At 35.5% G+C, this 17,707-nt stretch overlaps 1 protein-coding gene across 2 annotated transcripts in view; it reads left to right on the plus strand.

Moving 5' to 3' along the window:
* Positions 1 to 16,776, plus strand: part of LOC145693531 (D-beta-hydroxybutyrate dehydrogenase, mitochondrial-like) — a 64,312-nt gene extending 47,536 nt beyond the window's left edge. The window contains exons 4-7 of one of the 2 annotated variants that reach the window (XM_081769614.1): positions 1,721 to 1,873; positions 2,336 to 2,503; positions 14,434 to 14,576; positions 16,540 to 16,776. In XM_081769614.1, coding sequence (XP_081625740.1) covers positions 1,721 to 1,873; positions 2,336 to 2,503; positions 14,434 to 14,576; positions 16,540 to 16,695 — 620 coding nt within the window. In that variant the 3' untranslated portion in view covers positions 16,696 to 16,776. Of the gene's footprint in view, positions 1 to 1,720; positions 1,874 to 2,335; positions 2,504 to 3,469; positions 3,638 to 14,433; positions 14,577 to 16,539 lie in introns of both variants that reach the window. The other variant, XM_081769604.1, reaches the window with a different exon arrangement.
* Positions 16,777 to 17,707: the final 931 nt, after the last annotated feature.

Here is a 17,707-nt window from a genome sequence, read left to right on the forward strand (position 1 = left end):
TAGCATATGCTTCACCGTTCGAAGAAGAGATAGAAGAGTAAATACAACCTGGTACTTGACAATTCATGTTTTTGCATGCACATAACATAAATTAATAAATAGTTTATTTAAGGAATCTAAAAATATCAATTGACATCGGAAACGAAGGACATACTTCTTAGCACCATAAAAATTAGTTTTTTCTTGATTTTCTCGAAAACCAAACATAAAAGTTTATCCTCAAGCATACGAATTTTTTCAGCTCGAAGTTCACCTATCGACTGATTCATGTCCCATCGTTGGAGAATATTATACGTAAACAAACCATGAAGCTTATGTGTTAATCATAATTTTAGGTTATACTTTAATAAACCATACTGTCTATCAGTAGTTTGTAACCGGTGTGTTGGCGACACACTGATCTTTAGCGTAGCCTCATAGGATGTGTCGAGAAATTAGAGAATTTAAATGTTATGATAGACTTAGTAGTAGGGCTACGTTAAAATCAATGTTAAGACAACCAATGCCTCCAGAAGCAGCAATAAATGCTTAGTAGGGACATAAAGTTACTACCTTACAGAAACATACAGGCCTAGCCTTATACTAGTATTACTATTATAAAAATCAAACAAGTGTTTCACGATGGCATGGGTCTTCAGTAAAGTGTGTTGTCAATTAAGGTGGATCACTACCTGGAAGTCAGTACATATTTTAGCTCATTCCCTTAACTACTGCGCAATGAAACGTTATATATTATAAATATTGTACTATAAGATAAAGTTATGTTTCAGCTACAACACAAGACACTAATTCATTTGGTTGTGTCTTCTAATATCGAAAAAGGTAATAAATAAAGGAAAATGTTTGATTCGTTTTACAATGAGCTCAAAAGATGGCACTTGCTGTTAAATCTTACTTGAAGTGCTCAATTTTATGAAATGTTTGAAGTACGTTAAAAGTAACGATCTTATTACGAAATAGATATATTGTTTGACCATTTTTAGTGTTATGTTTCACATTTTATTTAAATATTAATTTACATTTAAGGAAATAGATTTTGAGAAGAAAGTTGCGTTGAACGCCATAATGCGTTGTTACCAACTTGTACGTTTAATTCCTGGATTGTAGCGTTGTAATTCGAGAAGCGGAACTTAGCTGTGAATTGCAGAAGGGTCGAAAATTAATTTCTCCAGAAAATATTCAAGCAGAATTCTATGATTACGTCCTTTATTATCTGGCACAAATACACACTCGACACTACCTGGCAACGCCGCACTATTCAAGCATAGCACCGAGAACACCTAGTGATCCATCTTAAAATGAAAGAAAAAAGTTTGAAACTATTGCTGAAAAGTTTGGTGAGGGCATTCTTCAATATCATCTTAACAGGTAGTGTGGTTATTGTACAGAGTAATTAGTTAAGGTTTACAAAAAGTTTTTTTTACGACTTTCTCGAAAACTACGCACGAAATAAACTTATCACACTACGTTCAGCTTAATGAGGTCTATCGATTGGTATATGCAGTATATTATACATATATATAATCTTTGGACTTTTTTTTTTTTTTTTTTGGAAAATCCTATTAGTGTTCAATAAATGTACTGAAAAAATTCACTATAAATTTAGTCATTTAAACAAATTATGTGATGTTAATTTATAAATGCTGTAAGTTCAAACTCATTACATCAGATAATAATGTAATTGAACATTCTATATTGAATGTTCTTTTTCTTACCCTAGGACTGTGGGGCATAGTAAATAATGCTGGCTGGAGTACCTTCGGAGAAGTGGAATGGGTTGGTCTTGATCTTTGCAGGAAAATGATGGAGGTAAATGTGTGGGGAATGATAAGAGTTACAAAGGCATTCTTGCCTATTATCCGTCCTGAGAAGGGTAAGTACCACCAAAGAAATCATTTTTTTAAAAAAAAACACGTAAACTTAATCCCCGAAAGACAAAATAGGGTTTATCTATCTAATTTCTTGTTAACATTTAAATTCAGACAAATTAAAATTTGAGTGAGATAAGCACCAAGAAATACATTTTAATTAAAAATTTCATTAGATTTCAAATTTGATTTTTTCGAAACAATTTTTTTCTTAGAAAAAGTAAAATTTTACTTTTACTTAATATTAATTTTGAAAATGTTGCCAAGTTTCTGATCCTATCTAAATGTGCATAATTATACATAACAGGTGCAAATACACAGAAGACACAAATTTAGTTATGTATAATGTTAAAACCTAGATTTCCTGTCTTTTCTTTTTCTAAATCCCAACGACTGCACAAACAAATTACGAGTAGATCAATAAATAATGTTTCATGTATTCAGTTGATGGTGTTCTTTAATCCCAGGTCGAGTGGTGAACATGGCAAGTGGTTTGGCCAGGATGTCAATGCCTGGAAGGTCCACGTATGGTATCAGCAAGTATGGCGTGGAGTCACTTTCGGACACTTTGAGGTTTGAGATGAGACGTTTTGGAATAAACGTCTCTATGATAGAACCTGGAAACTTTATTTGTGGTAAGCAAAATAAGGAACAATAACATTGCTCTCGTAATTTTGCGACAGACAGACACCGACTGGATTCAGATCAACTACTAATCAGAGGTCATCAAGTCCTGATGACAAGGTATGGTATTCCATTGTGGCTGTGGGATGCGTATGTTGTGGCAAAAATCATGATGTGCTTTATATTTGTCGCTTTGGGATTCATATCCTTTCCATATATCCATTTTTAAATTGCCACCATTTATTGCTCTTTAAAAAAAATTACTGAAGAAAATTATCTGGGAAGACACAAAATGCATCAGTAACCATTTAGCATACATCATTGATTCTCAAGGCCGTTCCTAGTGTCAAAAATATATCCACTTTTACGGAAAGGCGATGGAAGTAAGTAGAACGTTCAAAAGAATTTTAATGCGTCTCTCAAAAGTAAAAGAAAAGATCCTGATACAAGGATGATATATCTAATCCCCTGGGATCTCAATAAAGTTAGTGCAGACACTGCCTACGATTTTACTTTCTTCTTTTCTTTAAGCAAATGAAATCAAAGAGAACACCATCAACTGAAATTATTTTTAAAACTCTAGTTCTATTTAAATTTTACCAATGATATAATCTCGTTCTGCGCTGATCAGCTTTCTGTATTAACGTATAAAATCTCATATTCAGGAAGTTAGTGATTTCTGCCAGAACGATGACGATATTATAGTATAAATTTTTAACCAAAGTCATAACCACCAAAGCATCGCGCGCGTATTTGCACCTTATAATGTGTTTTGTCCATTTGTTTGTAATTTCCTTACTAACATTTCTTATCTTAATCTATGTTCTAGTACTATCTGTGTTGTGCTGATTCGCTATAACCTAATAATGCCTGTTTATTGAATTCTGCACGGTTTTGTGAAAAGAATTGCTATGGTTTTATTTAGAAGGCTTAAAATAAGATTTTATTATATGTTTGCTTTTCACACCTTGACGCAGGTCGTTTGGTGAACATTGCTAGTGTCATGGGTCGTATGGCAGCTCATGGTCGTTCCAGCTATAATATCTGTAAGTTTGGCGTTGAAGCTTTATCAGATTGTCTAAGATTTGAAATGAGACGTTTCGGAGTTCAAGTGTGCATCATTGAGCCTGGTAATTTTGTGGCAGGTAAGAATGTAAAAATGTTTCTCTAACACAGAAATGTTTGAAAAGTTCTAATTAGTTTGTATTAATGTTCCAGATGTTTTGTTTCCTTAGTTTACAAATTCATAATGCAGCTCGATAAAACATATGTCATTATACAAGAACAAAGTTAATTGAGATTATTTTATAAACACACGTAAATGTAATTATGATGATGATAGATTGTTTTCACAAGTAACTTAGATAGAAAGTTATAATAAAGAACCATTAAATGAGTGGCAATTTATTGAAAATTAGGCCTACGTTGAAATTTTGTAACATTAAAGAAGCAGTGGTGAATATTGTCATATTGTAATGTAATTGGGTAGCGGCGCAAATCTATCTTCATCAGGGAAGGGGGAGACAGGAAATACCGCTCCCTTACTTTTTTTAAAAGCAATGTTCAAAATATTTATGAAGTTCTAAAACAATGCTATGGAGGAGTAGAGGAGCAGAGTTGTCTTCAACATTGGCAGGCGGGCAGATTTGAAGCCTATTCTGAGGGAACATCAATTTTATTTCATTTTCCTTTGTGGCTATCGGACACAAATCTTCACATTCCTCCCCAAAAACACATTTCAAATCGGATTATTGTGGGGGGATAGTCGACCAGTTCCAAGATTGGAGGGGACATGTCTCCCTCAACCCCTCCGGGATTTATTCCAGTGGGTTTAAGCATCAAAGAAAGATGATGAAAAGTTGTGGTAAAATTGTGTGTGTGAGTTAGTGTCAGGTAGAAGTTAAAGAAAGAAGCTCTTATAACTGCATTTTTGCATGTCTATCTTCACGTTAATGTCCAAACATATTTTTAATCAGTTAGAATATATTTTAAGATTAATGTTTGCAGTTCCTGATTACTAAGTTACTTTCTTTTCCTAGCTAGTAAGGACTTACTAAGGGCTGTCAAAAATCGTGAAAGGAAACAGAAATGTCTTCGAGTCAAGAAGGAAGAATAAAATATTGATAATAACAAATTCTCGGTAAATTATTCATGTGAGCGTAACAAGAAATTACCTATACAAAATAGTTTCAAAAATCGTCAAAATGTGCTCCTAGTTCACCATAATAAAAACGATCTATCGGTGTTTTTCCTTTAAATGATTAAATTTTGGAAACTTTTTGTTTATCTTGCAGCTACTGAATGCATAAAATGTATCACTTCTTGATATTTTTTGGACTACATTACAGCATTGATGTTTGAAATCACATCAATATTTCAGTACATTTGCTATGCAGTGATAGGGAGTGGGGAGTAACACAGAGCCCGAAATAACTCAAAACGACACAAAAATGCATGTCTTCAAATTTGGACATACTTTAATGTGTACAAATGAATTGCCTTCTAATGGTGAACATAAGGAAATATGTCAATTTTTTGACATTACGGACATGTCCGCCATGAACATAAAAAATGTGAGCAACTATAGCATGTCAAAATGATCTACTGCCTTGTTTCCATTAGTTTTGACGGATTAGTATGTTATGTTTTGAACATTGGGGCAATGTTTGAGATTATATAATTGTACATCAAAAATTTATACACATGCGCGGAAACGTGAGGCGGTTGTCGTTTGTCTCTTGTTATCAGTGTTACCAATGAAGCACTTTGTCGCTTGATCTAGAAATTTTTAAGGATATTTTTATCAAAAACAATTGGTTCATTTATCATTGTTAGAATAGAAATTTAGCATCTTTTAAATGTTGTCTAGTAACAAAACTAGCATTATTTCCATTAAAATTAATATTTCTAGCGTCTTCTTGCAGTGTGTTTAGTGACAGTAATATTCACGTTGTTGGCAGTGTGTTTAGTATCATTACGACATGTGTGTGTGCCCTATTACGAACAGGTTTGACATATATTTTTATGCCATATCAACACACTTCGGGCTCTGTGTGTACTGTGATTCAGTGGTGCCGGTGGCAATAGCCGAGTGGTCTCTGGGTTTCGGCTCCGTATCACAAAGCGCAATCCATTGTGAGTTTAAGTATCACTGATGAGTATGAGCATTTTTAACTGTCTTTGATGATCCTGAGTTCATACCCCTGTTGAATCCTATAGAGTATAAGGAAGAGTTCAATAGGTTCTTAAAATGCGATGATAGAGCTTTCTCTCTCTCTCTCTCTCTCTCTTTCTCTTTCTCTGATGCGAGGGGTCTTTGGCTCGATCCCAAGCCATATGAATTTGTGATGAAGTTTCTCAAGGTTCTATTTCCTCCTGCATTTTCATTACACCAATGCTTTCAAAATCATTAAATTTCATTAACCACCAATCTCCTTTATCCTATAAAACATAGAAGTGGGAAGTAAAACTTCAAATACTAGATTTTGATTTAACTATGGAGTTATGATTCATTTTATACAGAGGCACACATTTAAGCAAGAAGAAACAAACAACTTTTCTAGTTCCCGCCTTTTGAACTGGCTGATTTTTGCACAGAGGAATAAATACTATTTTTCTGCTAGGCATTTGTTCGTGATTGACGCAACATAATTGAGAAGTCTAGGCCATTTAGTAATGATGGAGTATTGAAGTGATGCGGAAAGTGTGTTAGTTGGGATAGAGATCGTTTCACGTAACGGTTACATTTCATGGCCTACTGTTTCGAGTATAAGGTTGCTACTAAACTAATACCAGGCACAAACAACTTCGTTCAGAACATTTATACTTTCTTTTTTAAAGAAATGCCGCTCTATTTAGTGAGTTCTTTCAAATTTTACCTATACTGTTTTCTCATTTTGAGATCTATTTCCTCTTGTTACCAAATAAATTGAAAATTAGATGTTAGCAGCATGTGCAACATTTACCACAATGTGCATAACAATATTTTCGAGCTGTTAGCAAAGCTCAAGCTCAATAACGAGCAATGTTATAAGAACGACTACTATATGTTTAGGTAGAAAATGTAACCAGAAGAAAATTAGAAACAAAGCATTGGGTAGTGGAAAGTTGAAAGCTCAAGAATTAAAGAAAAAAGTAAAAAATTCAAAGAAAAGAACAAGGTGACGCAGGAAAACGGGAGATTCTGAATATATTAGTAGCATCACTGTAGCACCGGCGTTTATTCTGGTCGTCATTTGGAAGTATTTGCCATTTAATAATGATGGAGTACTGGAGCGGTGAGAAACCTGTGTTACCTGGGAGATGAACCACGGTGACATTCCATGGCCTAAGAGATCACTTGAACTCATCGTTTTGGGATTTCCGTCTATGAGGACATCTCAAAAGTAAAGTATGCAGCACACATCCAGCAATCATCTCTTGAACTGAATCAGAAGAAGAACAAGTTAAATAATTCCTCAAAACACCTAATATTCCAGAGGTTTCCTTACGCTAGGATGGAACACATCTTTTCAATATCGGTTTCAAGAAGTAAAACCACACCTAACAGCCATAATGGCATTTCCTTCATTAAACTTATATATATACGGACATTGCGTTGTTTTCAGTGTATTCAAATGGGTTCTCAAGATAACCTGTGACCTTGATCTGACCGTGACCTCTGACCTTGACGATTGACGCATATTTGGTCGGCTTGCGACATAGATTAATCAACTCTCTCTCTGTATATATATATATATATATATATATATATATATATATATATATATATATATATATATATATATATATATATATATACAGAGAGAGAGTTGATTAATCTATGTCGCAAGCCGACCAAATATGCGTCAATCGTCAAGGTCAGAGGTCACGGTCAGATCAAGGTCACAGGTTATCTTGAGAACCCATTTGAATACACTGAAAACAACGCAATGTCCGTACCTCATCATGTCAAATGGGTTCTCAAGGTGACCTGTGCCCTTGATTTGACAGTGACCTCTGACCATGACATTTGATTGACGCATATTTGGTCGGCTTGCGACATAGAATCAAACCATACAGCTATTTCTTTGTTATCACCTCGATTTACGTTTTTTCAGGCTCTTTCAGAATTTGTCATTGATATCCCATAAGGAAAAAATCGAAATTTGACCTTTGACCCTATATCTCTTCAATCATTAGTACAAGTGACATGCTTCTGTGGCGAAACAAAACTTAAGTTTTTCGTCTAAAGTTACACAAAATTCCACGGCTTTACCTCATACCACTTTTGCACAGTGAACAAATGAAATTGATACACGAATTAATCAACCCTCTGTATATATATATATATATATATATATATATATATATATATATATATATATATATATATATATATATATTACATCAATTAAAAGTTTCGTCTTTCCTTGCCTCACCCTACATTTATGTATTTAGAGGGACAATTTACTATATAACAGGTAACAGAAACGTTTTAATTTTTGTTAATAGTTTGTTATTTTAGCCCACTATTTTTGCACTATTTTTGTTATTTTAGCCCATTGACTTATATGTTGTTTCTTGTTTGTTCGTTTCCTTTGAAATGAATTAGAAATTAATGATTTGATTTTACTGATTTCCTCTTCAAACCTATGTAAATTATCCTTACTTCATGGAAAGTAAACTATGTTACTATTATTTTAATATTTAATAATCAAATTTAATTTTAATATTTAGTAATTTATTAATTAATAACTTTAGTAATATTTAAATCGTAAATAATGCAAATTCGTTTTCAGAAAAACATTTAACCAGACCTAAGGGGAAAAAAGAACGTAAAATCGCATCCTTAAAATTTCAGCTTATTTCAAAGGAAACAGAAAGTATGCTTCCTCATATGAATCAATGCGTTATATATAAAGATTCCCTTGGTATTCAACACTGTTAAGGTACAGCCGATATTCTATCACCATTGGGTTTCCATACCGAACTCTTAACAATGAATTAGAGGAATCCAGTTCAAAGCTGTAAAATGAATTACTACTAAAGAAACAACATAATGTTCAAAAGGTTTGTATTACTGTTTACGCAGACAGTTTATTCTTGAAGTCTGAACAGTAGACGATACACACACACACACACATCTCTCTCTCTCTCTCTCTCTCTCTCTCTCTCTCTCTCTCTATATATATATATATATATATATATATATATATATATACACGAGGGTGGTTCAATAATTATTGTTCCTGACCTATAAGCAGTATTATTTTTCGAAAAAGTCTCCTTTCATAGTAATGCACTTCTTCCACCTATGCTCTAAAGCCACTATGATAGCTTCAGTAACAGCTGCATTTGAGTGAAACTTCTCACCCTTTATACGCTCCTTCAACTTTGGGAACAAATGAAAGTCACTAGGGGCGAGGTCGAGTGAGTAGGGAGGATGTTCCAACACATTAAAACCAGCAGCATGGATTGCGGCACCAGTATGATGGCTTTTGTGGGCCGTAGCATTATCTTGGTGGAACAGCACTGTTCGCTGCAAAATCCCGCGCCGTTTTTCCTTGATTGTTTCGCGTAACTTAGGGATTAGGATTGCATAATAGGCCCCCGTGATAGTGTGTCCAACCTCTAGGTAGTCAATAAGGAGCACATCCTTCGCATCCCAAAAAATTATGGCCATAACCTTGCGTGCTGATGCTTGCACCTTGAACTTGCGTGGGGGAAGCGAACTGTTGTGCCGCCACTCCATGCTTTGTCGTTTGGACTCGGAATCATAGTGGTGGAGCCACGTCTCTTCCACTGTCACAAATCTATCACAGAACTGTTTCAGGCCTGCCCCCATAACCTCCAAACCAGCCCTTGAACATCGAACTCTGTTTTTCTGATTTTCACGAGATAACATTTTGGGTGCCTCGTGACACCTTTCTGAATCCCAAGTGTTCATGCACAATGGTTTCTACTGAGCCTACAGGGATGTGCATGATGTCTGCTAACTGTTGCACTGTGATTCGTCTGTCTGCTATAATCGTATCATGCACAGCATCAATGTTTTCTGCGGTGCATGCTGTTGTTGGAGGACCAGCACCAGGGGTCTGTTGACAGCTTTCTCTGCCACAACGGACGTCGCCGCACCAGTTCTTTACCATCTGGTAGGAAGGAGCCCCATCACCCAACACACTGATCATGTCCTCTGAATCTCCTTTGGGCTTAGCCCCTTTTTCTGGACGTACTTGATGACAGCTCGTTGTTCGGTTTTCTCCATTTTTCAAGCTAGGTGCCACCTCTCACACCTGAAACGACAAAAAAGAATATTAATATAGCAACTATGGTTCTGAAATAAAGCATATAGGCATCTAAGACATTCGGGTACAATATTTCCATCAGCCATGCCAGCTCAATTATTTTAAATATGCCGGGGACAATATATATATAAAAATATTTCTCATAGAAAAATTTAATACACACATTACTTTTAATTGAACAAGTTACAGTGTTGTAAGTTACTTTTTCTAAGACACTGGTGGCTACGTGCTGTTTGCCTCATTATTGTTATTGCTGATTTATTTTTTCTCGTAATCGTGAAGATTGACACAAAATCGACTCATATGTTAAAGGTTACCAGATGACTATGTTATATCAATCAAATCAACTATATTTATAAAACGAAATACGTACATACGGCGGACAAGCACGTTATTGGATTATTGTGTTATCGACTGTTAACGCCACAGTTAAGTTTATTCAATCGAAATTAAATAATATCTTTCAGTTGAGCGTCTCACGCTTTTTTCCTTTAAGGTAAGGGAGACGACGATTAAAGGAAGTGAATGATTATGAAAGAATTGGAGGAATGAGAAAGTACCTCGAAGGAATCTACGGACACCATGTTGTCCACCACAAAGTTACTTGGGCGGGGATCAAACCAGGAATCCCACGTACCAGAGGCAAGTGCTCTACCACTGAGCCACCGTGCCCCTCCACCCTTTTATTCAATTGATTGCAAGCATTCGAGGTAATAATGTATGTGCTTAGAAGCCAATCAAATAAGTTTCCAAATTAATATTACTTACAGTTTGTGTGTGTCTGAATGTCTAACCAAGGCTGGATCTGGGCATATCATCAGGATCATCCATAAGGGGTTGCAACAATTCTTCTAGACCTTCAGCATCGGGATGATAAAAATGGTCTTTTTCTTTAATTTTTCATATTTTTTAAGATTAAATTAAACAAAGTTAGATTTAAATGTGTCGATTTAACAAACTTCTAGACACCCTTTGGTAGCAAGAATAAAGTCTAATCCATTGATGATACAAGAATTTAGTGTTTCTCTATTGTTACTTGGCTATTTTCAAGCCCACAGAAATTATTAAAATACACTGATGGGCGATCTAAACAAGATGGAGTATGCACAAAGTAAGCCTACAGCAGAAAAGCTATCAGTAATGAAAACTTTACAAACTATACATTAGCCAATGCAGTTTGTCTTATGATGGAATAGCAAAAATAAACGGGATGATTTGTTTCCAAGTTTGAGCCATGGATTTTCTTGAATGTATGGAGGGAATTTTAGACCACATAAATGTAAGATGCTGGATTATGTAGTAAAATGATAAGTTTTTTGATACTGAAATGAACTACGTTAAAGCTCTTAAGATTATCACAGATAAGGATGTAAAAAGTGTATGGTCTAAACACTGCAGGAGAGATAAGAAAAAGAAAGAAAGAAAGAAAAGAAAAAAAAAACTTCTAACATGGGTTGAGTCAGTTTAAAAATTGGAAAGGAAGATGATTTTCTTCGAAGAATCTGATTGTCGTACCGGCCGAGAACCTGAAACACTTCCAGAAGACACTGAAGGAGAAGAGTTTAAAATATTGATTTCTGATGTGATCGTACACAAGATTGTATCCTGGATGAAATCTCGATGTAACAAAATGAGATATATTTGTCCAACTTTTGAAGCCATTCTCAGAATAAACACTTTGAATGGGACTGATGTAGTCAATAAGAAATACAGTAAATTACAACTTATTCTGATGAACTGAGTGTCAATCTTGTTTAACAAAAACAATTGCATAGGTCAGTATGTAAAGCTACTTTTCCGCATCTGATCAAATCAACACAAAATGAAGGTTCTTCATTTGCCCTTCTCAATGAAATTTATAAATTGAAGATACTACTTATGTTTGCGAACTTTGCATTGAACTCAAACATTTATTATCCTGCTAGTGACTTTCGTTGCAGGCGAGGGAGGGTTTAGTAAATTATTGTTAATCAAAAACTATTTGAGATCAAAGAGCTTAAATTTGAGGTCAGTTTTCCCGTGATGCCATAGACAAGTAAATTGAAGAACCCAACTTTTCCAGTGATACCACTGGATACACCGTCCTCAAATTGGTATTGAAAACGCAATTACCACGCACGCATGCCCACCTTTATCATTATCAGTGACAGTTCAAAGAATCCAACCTTTATTTTATTTTTCTCCTAACTTCATTAACTGAAATGTTTAAAATAGTTCCATTAGGTTAAACTTCCTCAAATTAAAGTGCAATTTGAAATGTATGCAAGCGTTAGAAATACTTTGAAATATATTAGAACGAGTTAAATTGCAGAAAGGGTACACCAGGTCAGCTTTGATTTTCATGTTAATATGAAGTTAACATGTATATTGTTTTTGCAATTAACATTTTATAATTTTTCCTACTTTTGTGTCACCCCGAATTATTATCTATATTTTTAAGTATATAAGCCTGGTTCTTTAGTCACATGCATAGCATAACGGAAAAATAAAACGTTAAATAGCAAGAAGTAATATTAAAGAAATGCAATTATGTCAATTTATGAAGCTAACGTGAAATTAAGAACATTAGAGATGAAAATGTTTTGTGCTCTTTCGTTTGGAGCTTAATGTTAAAACTATATAAAGTCCCTCTTGTCTCGAAGGCCAGAACACTTACCATTTATTTACAGGGAATCAGAAATAGAGGTGCCTGACAACCGTTAGCTGTTACTTGTACGTGAAGTATGTCTGAATCTTCAGATAATGAGAACTTTTAAAATCACAATGAAAATATCGTGGCAAACAACACTAAAATTGAGTTGTGGCAAACAATATTGTGGCAAACTACACACCACCTAGTGGTGTAAGTCTAGCATATACCATTTTGCTGATGAACTAAACAGCTGTTTCCTGTTTGCTGATGAACTAAACAGCTGTTTCCTGTTTGCTGATGAACTAAACAGCTGTTTCCTGTTTGCTGATGAACTAAACAGCTGTTTCCTGTTTGCTGATGAACTAAACAGCTGTTTCCTGTTCATTTGTATTTATTCGTTTACCTTTTGCTCCATTAGGTCTGTTCATTACTTTTTAAAAAATTTTTAACTGTATAAATAAATTAAATAAAATGTAGTAGCTTAAATGTATTTTTAATATATTTTGGTCTAGGAATTAATTCGTGCGGTTGGTACGCACACATTGAAGCTGTAGTACAAACACAAAATACATAAATACCTTAAGAAAAATATTGTCCATCGCTAGCCACCACTTTCGCCCATCTGTCAGGCAATGTACGGATTCCGTGGCGAAAGAAGTCCTCATCCTTGGAAGCGATCCAGTCAGAGACCCATGTTTCGATATCTTCTGAAGAAGTAAACCGCTGTCCAATCAAATCGTTGTTCATGCAATCGAACAAGTAGTAGTCCGAAGGAGCAACGTCTGGTGAATACGGCGGGTGGGGTAAAACTTCCCATCCGACATTTTCTAAATAGGTTTTGACCGGTTTTGCGACATGTGGGCGAACGTTATCATGTTGAACAATAAGTTTATCATGTCTGTTCTCACATTCTGGTCGTGTTCTGGCCAGAGCTTGCTTCAAACGCATTAATTGTCGTCGATAACGTTCTCCATTCATAGTTTCACTCGGTTGCAGCAGCTCATAGTACACCACACCTTTCATATCCCACCATATGCACAGCATAACCTTTGCACAGTGAATATCTCGTTTTGGTTGTGATGGACCTGATTCACCTGGTTTCACCCAGGCCTTTTTTCGTTTAGGGTTCTCGTAATGGATCCACTTCTCATCACCCGTAATAATTCGATGCAGAAACCCCTTTCTGCTCTGTCGTTGAAGCAGCAATTCGCAAATGGTTTTTCGTCTTTCAACGTCTCTGTCTTTCAATTCATGTGGAACCCAATGTGACATCTTTTGAATCATTCCCATGGCTTTCAAGCGTTTGGAGACTGTTGTTTGATCAACGCCTAATGCTGCTGCAAGTTGTTCCTGCGTTTGACACGAATCCTGCTCGAGCAATGCTGTCAATTCTTCGTCTTGAAATTTTTTTGGCTGTCCAGCTCGCTTTTAGTCTGCCAAGCCGAAATCACCACTTCTAAACCGTGCAAACCACTTCTGACACGTTCGCTCAGCTAGAGCATGGTCACCATACACTTCCACCAAAATACGATGACTTTCAGTCGCACTTTTCTGCATGTTAAAGTAATGCAGCAGGACACCCCGCAAAAACACTTTATCAGGCACAAATTGCACCATGTTCACTTAACTACAAACTGGTGTTGTTGACGCTTTCATCCACTGCCCTATACTACGAACGATACGCGATGACAGGGGTTTGCAACACATGTGTGGATACACGGAACTGTGGGACGCTCTGTTCGTTGCGCCATCTCTTGTCCACCCGCACGAATTAATTCCTAGACCAAATATTTTTACAATTCATAAATTTTATTTGTAACAGTGACACACAAAATGCATTGGCTCCCTCGCCATTAATTAAAATATCTTATTTGTGTGGCCTTTGAACGGCCACAACTTTCTCATATGTTTGAAAATAATTGCCTGCAATGAACATTTATGTATAGAATCTTTGTATATAAAAAGTTTGTCTTTTTAGCTGTTTATATTAAAACTGATAAACCTATAATTTTCTCTTCCTCAGCCACTGGAATCTTCACTCCAGAAAGAGTAAAACAACTTGCTGATGATATGTGGAATAACATGAGCGAAGATGTAAGAAACGTCTACGGAAGGAGCTACTTCGATGAGCGGGTGCAGAACATGGTGTACTACAGCACTGTAGGGGTACGTTGAAAACAAAACTTCAGTTTTAATTGCCCATATTTATATATATATATATATATATATATATATATATATATATATATATATATATATATATATATATATATATGTATATATATATATAGGCAATTGAGTGTACGACACCTTGATTAAATTTTCGCTCAGCTAGACTATTGCACCAGGCGGTGATGGTTTCTTGTTATCTCTGAGAAGTGTTTAGCAGTAAACCTCTTAATAAAATATATACCGAGTGTTTCAAATAATACGTTGAGTGCTTATCAATCAAAATACTGGAAACAAAATGATGAGCCAAAAAGTTAAGAGCCTGAGAAATGTCCGAGAGCGCATCGATTGGAGTGTTCTGTTTGCTCCAAAAGGTCTGGTATCATGCAATCCTGGTGGGTCGCTCAAAAATTTTAAATGGTATGTAATTTGATCATTGAAAAGATCATGAGAAACAAACAAATTTTGTACAAAAATTGTATTTTATGTGGAACACCTCTTCGCTATGAGTTTTATCTGACTGCGTGAGAGTTCACAGTTAAATAGTGGTCATTTTATAAACGGTGGCTCACGCGAAAACTTTTTCGCATCGACGTTGTTCATTCTTCCATTCAGAACACCTTACGATTAAAATTTTTTGAGTGACCCACGGGTTCACTCGATACGACCTCTTATCATTTTTCTACCTCAATATTTGTTTCGTCATTTGATCTCCAACCCTTTATGATATATAATTACGGTACATTTTATCTGCAACGCCCGGTAAATAGGAAGAGATAGTTGAATCATACTAGGAAGTAGGTTGAGCTTCTAACCGGAAGTAGTCTGTCTAGCCCGGAAGTCGGCTTTTCAAAAATAAAAAGTGTCAATTTTTGACGCAATTTAATTTTTTTTCTTTTTGTTTCTAGCTTTGTTTAGTTTCATACATAGGGCATCACTTGTACGCCTTTCTTAAGTAGCAAAATGTGAATCTTGTCAAAATGTTAAATATTCTGACAACCAAATCTTAAAGACCCTCTTAGATATTGGAATTTTCAATTTCCGCGATAAAGAAACAAACCGGAACTGACGTATTCAGAAAGAAAGTTTGATTTGTTAAATATAATGTTGATTTTTACTGTACATTCCGAATGTATAAAAGGAGATAATATTAAAAAAAAAGACCAAATTCCAGTTACAGTTTTCTGAAAGACCAAATTTTTACAGCGCAATACCTTACGTTTGATTGTGAGAACTCCTTCACTTTTTGCTCATCTACTAGCGCCAACTTTGAGCTGTCAACTGGCTTTAGAATTGACCTATTTCAAGTCACAGAACCTAAAATTCGCGAAATTAACGCTATCATGTGCGAAAAAATTTCAACATTTTTTTCTCTTTCACATTCGGTTCTGTTGACTGCTAATATGCTTTCAAACGTATAAAGTCCTTTTTGACTCAGTATATTGATCTTCTTTTTGACTCAGTGACTCAGTATATTAATGTGTTACGCTGCGTAATAGTATCTTTATTTTATCTAGGATCAGTTTTTTTGTACTTCTGATGTAAAAGGGCAATTGAAATAGCTACGGCGTATAAATTACAGTTCTGGGCTACCACTTTTGCGCCTAAAATCAATTGCTGCACCCACTCCTACCGCTTTGAACATAAACGGCTCCCCCCTCCTCCAGTGATTGCCGTTGAAATCTACTAATACCTGCACAGCGCTGGATGAGAGAAGGCGTAAGCTTGTAAATTGCTATCAATTTTGAGAGTTGAAAAAATCCTATTTAAATATGTTCCACAATCTCTAGTTTAAAAATTCAACTGTCGTCGATTCAATTTCATCACAATTGTGGACCCTTCATTAATTGTTCCTTATCCTACTTTATTTTGCTTAAAACATATATTTTGCATGTTAATGCAATTGTATTCTCCTTTACGTTTTGTATGATATTTGAAATAACATTTATTCTTATTACAGAGCACAGACATGACACCAGTTCTAGACGCTATGACTCTTGCTCTAGTTCAGCGTTATCCGTATCCTCGCTATCAGCCAATGGACCTCTACTTCAAAGTGAGAACATTCGTAGCTACGCACTTACCTGAATGGATTTACGAGAAATTTTATGTTTAAACAAGCTACAAATGTAGACTGTAACTAACATTGTAGTACAATTTGTGAGAGTACAATTAATAAAATGTAATATATAATATATTCGGATTATTGTTATTATTTACAATTGAGGTATTGACAAGGGAAGTTCGGGAGAAAGTACTCGCTCGCAGAAAAACTAAGCATGACATTTGAAAGACCAATTCATGCTGGTTACAAAAGCTAGTAAAATTCCTGTACGGTTGAGAACTTTTCGAGAGATTTAATGTTAAATGCAGGATTGCGCCTCCTAGCGACCTACCATTATTATGCAGTTTTGATGGTTTGAACTTGCTACTGTTTGATCATTGGGATCCATTCACAGACTAATTGTCCATTGCAATTTGGATGACGGATGGCGAGGTAATGGTTGAGAATATACCAAAGAACAACACACGATCTGTACAACCATTTGATGTGTTTGGATTCCGATCAATCAAAGATTATAGCAGGAGATTTGTACATAATATGAAACTTCTTCATCCGGACGTTATGATGTACCGATGAAACAATCAATCATCATTTTGTTCTAAAATTACATGGCGAACCGACTTAATCTGATCTCAAACGGTTATCGTCGAATATACATGGTTACGTGAGAACTCTGATTAGCCAAATTAAAAATACCTCAAGGATTTATGCCTCTACAAGTTCGTGAGCCTCGCTGCTGAAAGGGAAGTTAAACTCAAATTCAACTCAGCTAATAAATCAGTTCCGATCACTGCGATACACTGGATTGTTGCAGTTTGCGTTTCACAAGGCAGGTTACCAAACAAATGGGAGCAGGTCAAAACTCCCACAGCCAAACACTCACACTCAGAAAATGTTAAAACGCTTACACAAACGGTCATAACTCCCACACAAATGGACAAATCTCCCAAATCCACGAACGATCATAACTCTCACAGCCAAAACTCCCACACTTAGAAAATGTCAAAACGCCCTCACAATCGGTCATAACTCCCACACAAATGGACAAATCTCCCAAATGCAC

This window comes from Thermobia domestica, chromosome 1, assembly GCF_964235325.1.
Source record: "Thermobia domestica chromosome 1, izTheDome1.hap1.1, whole genome shotgun sequence".
NCBI lineage: Eukaryota > Metazoa > Arthropoda > Insecta > Zygentoma > Lepismatidae > Thermobia > Thermobia domestica.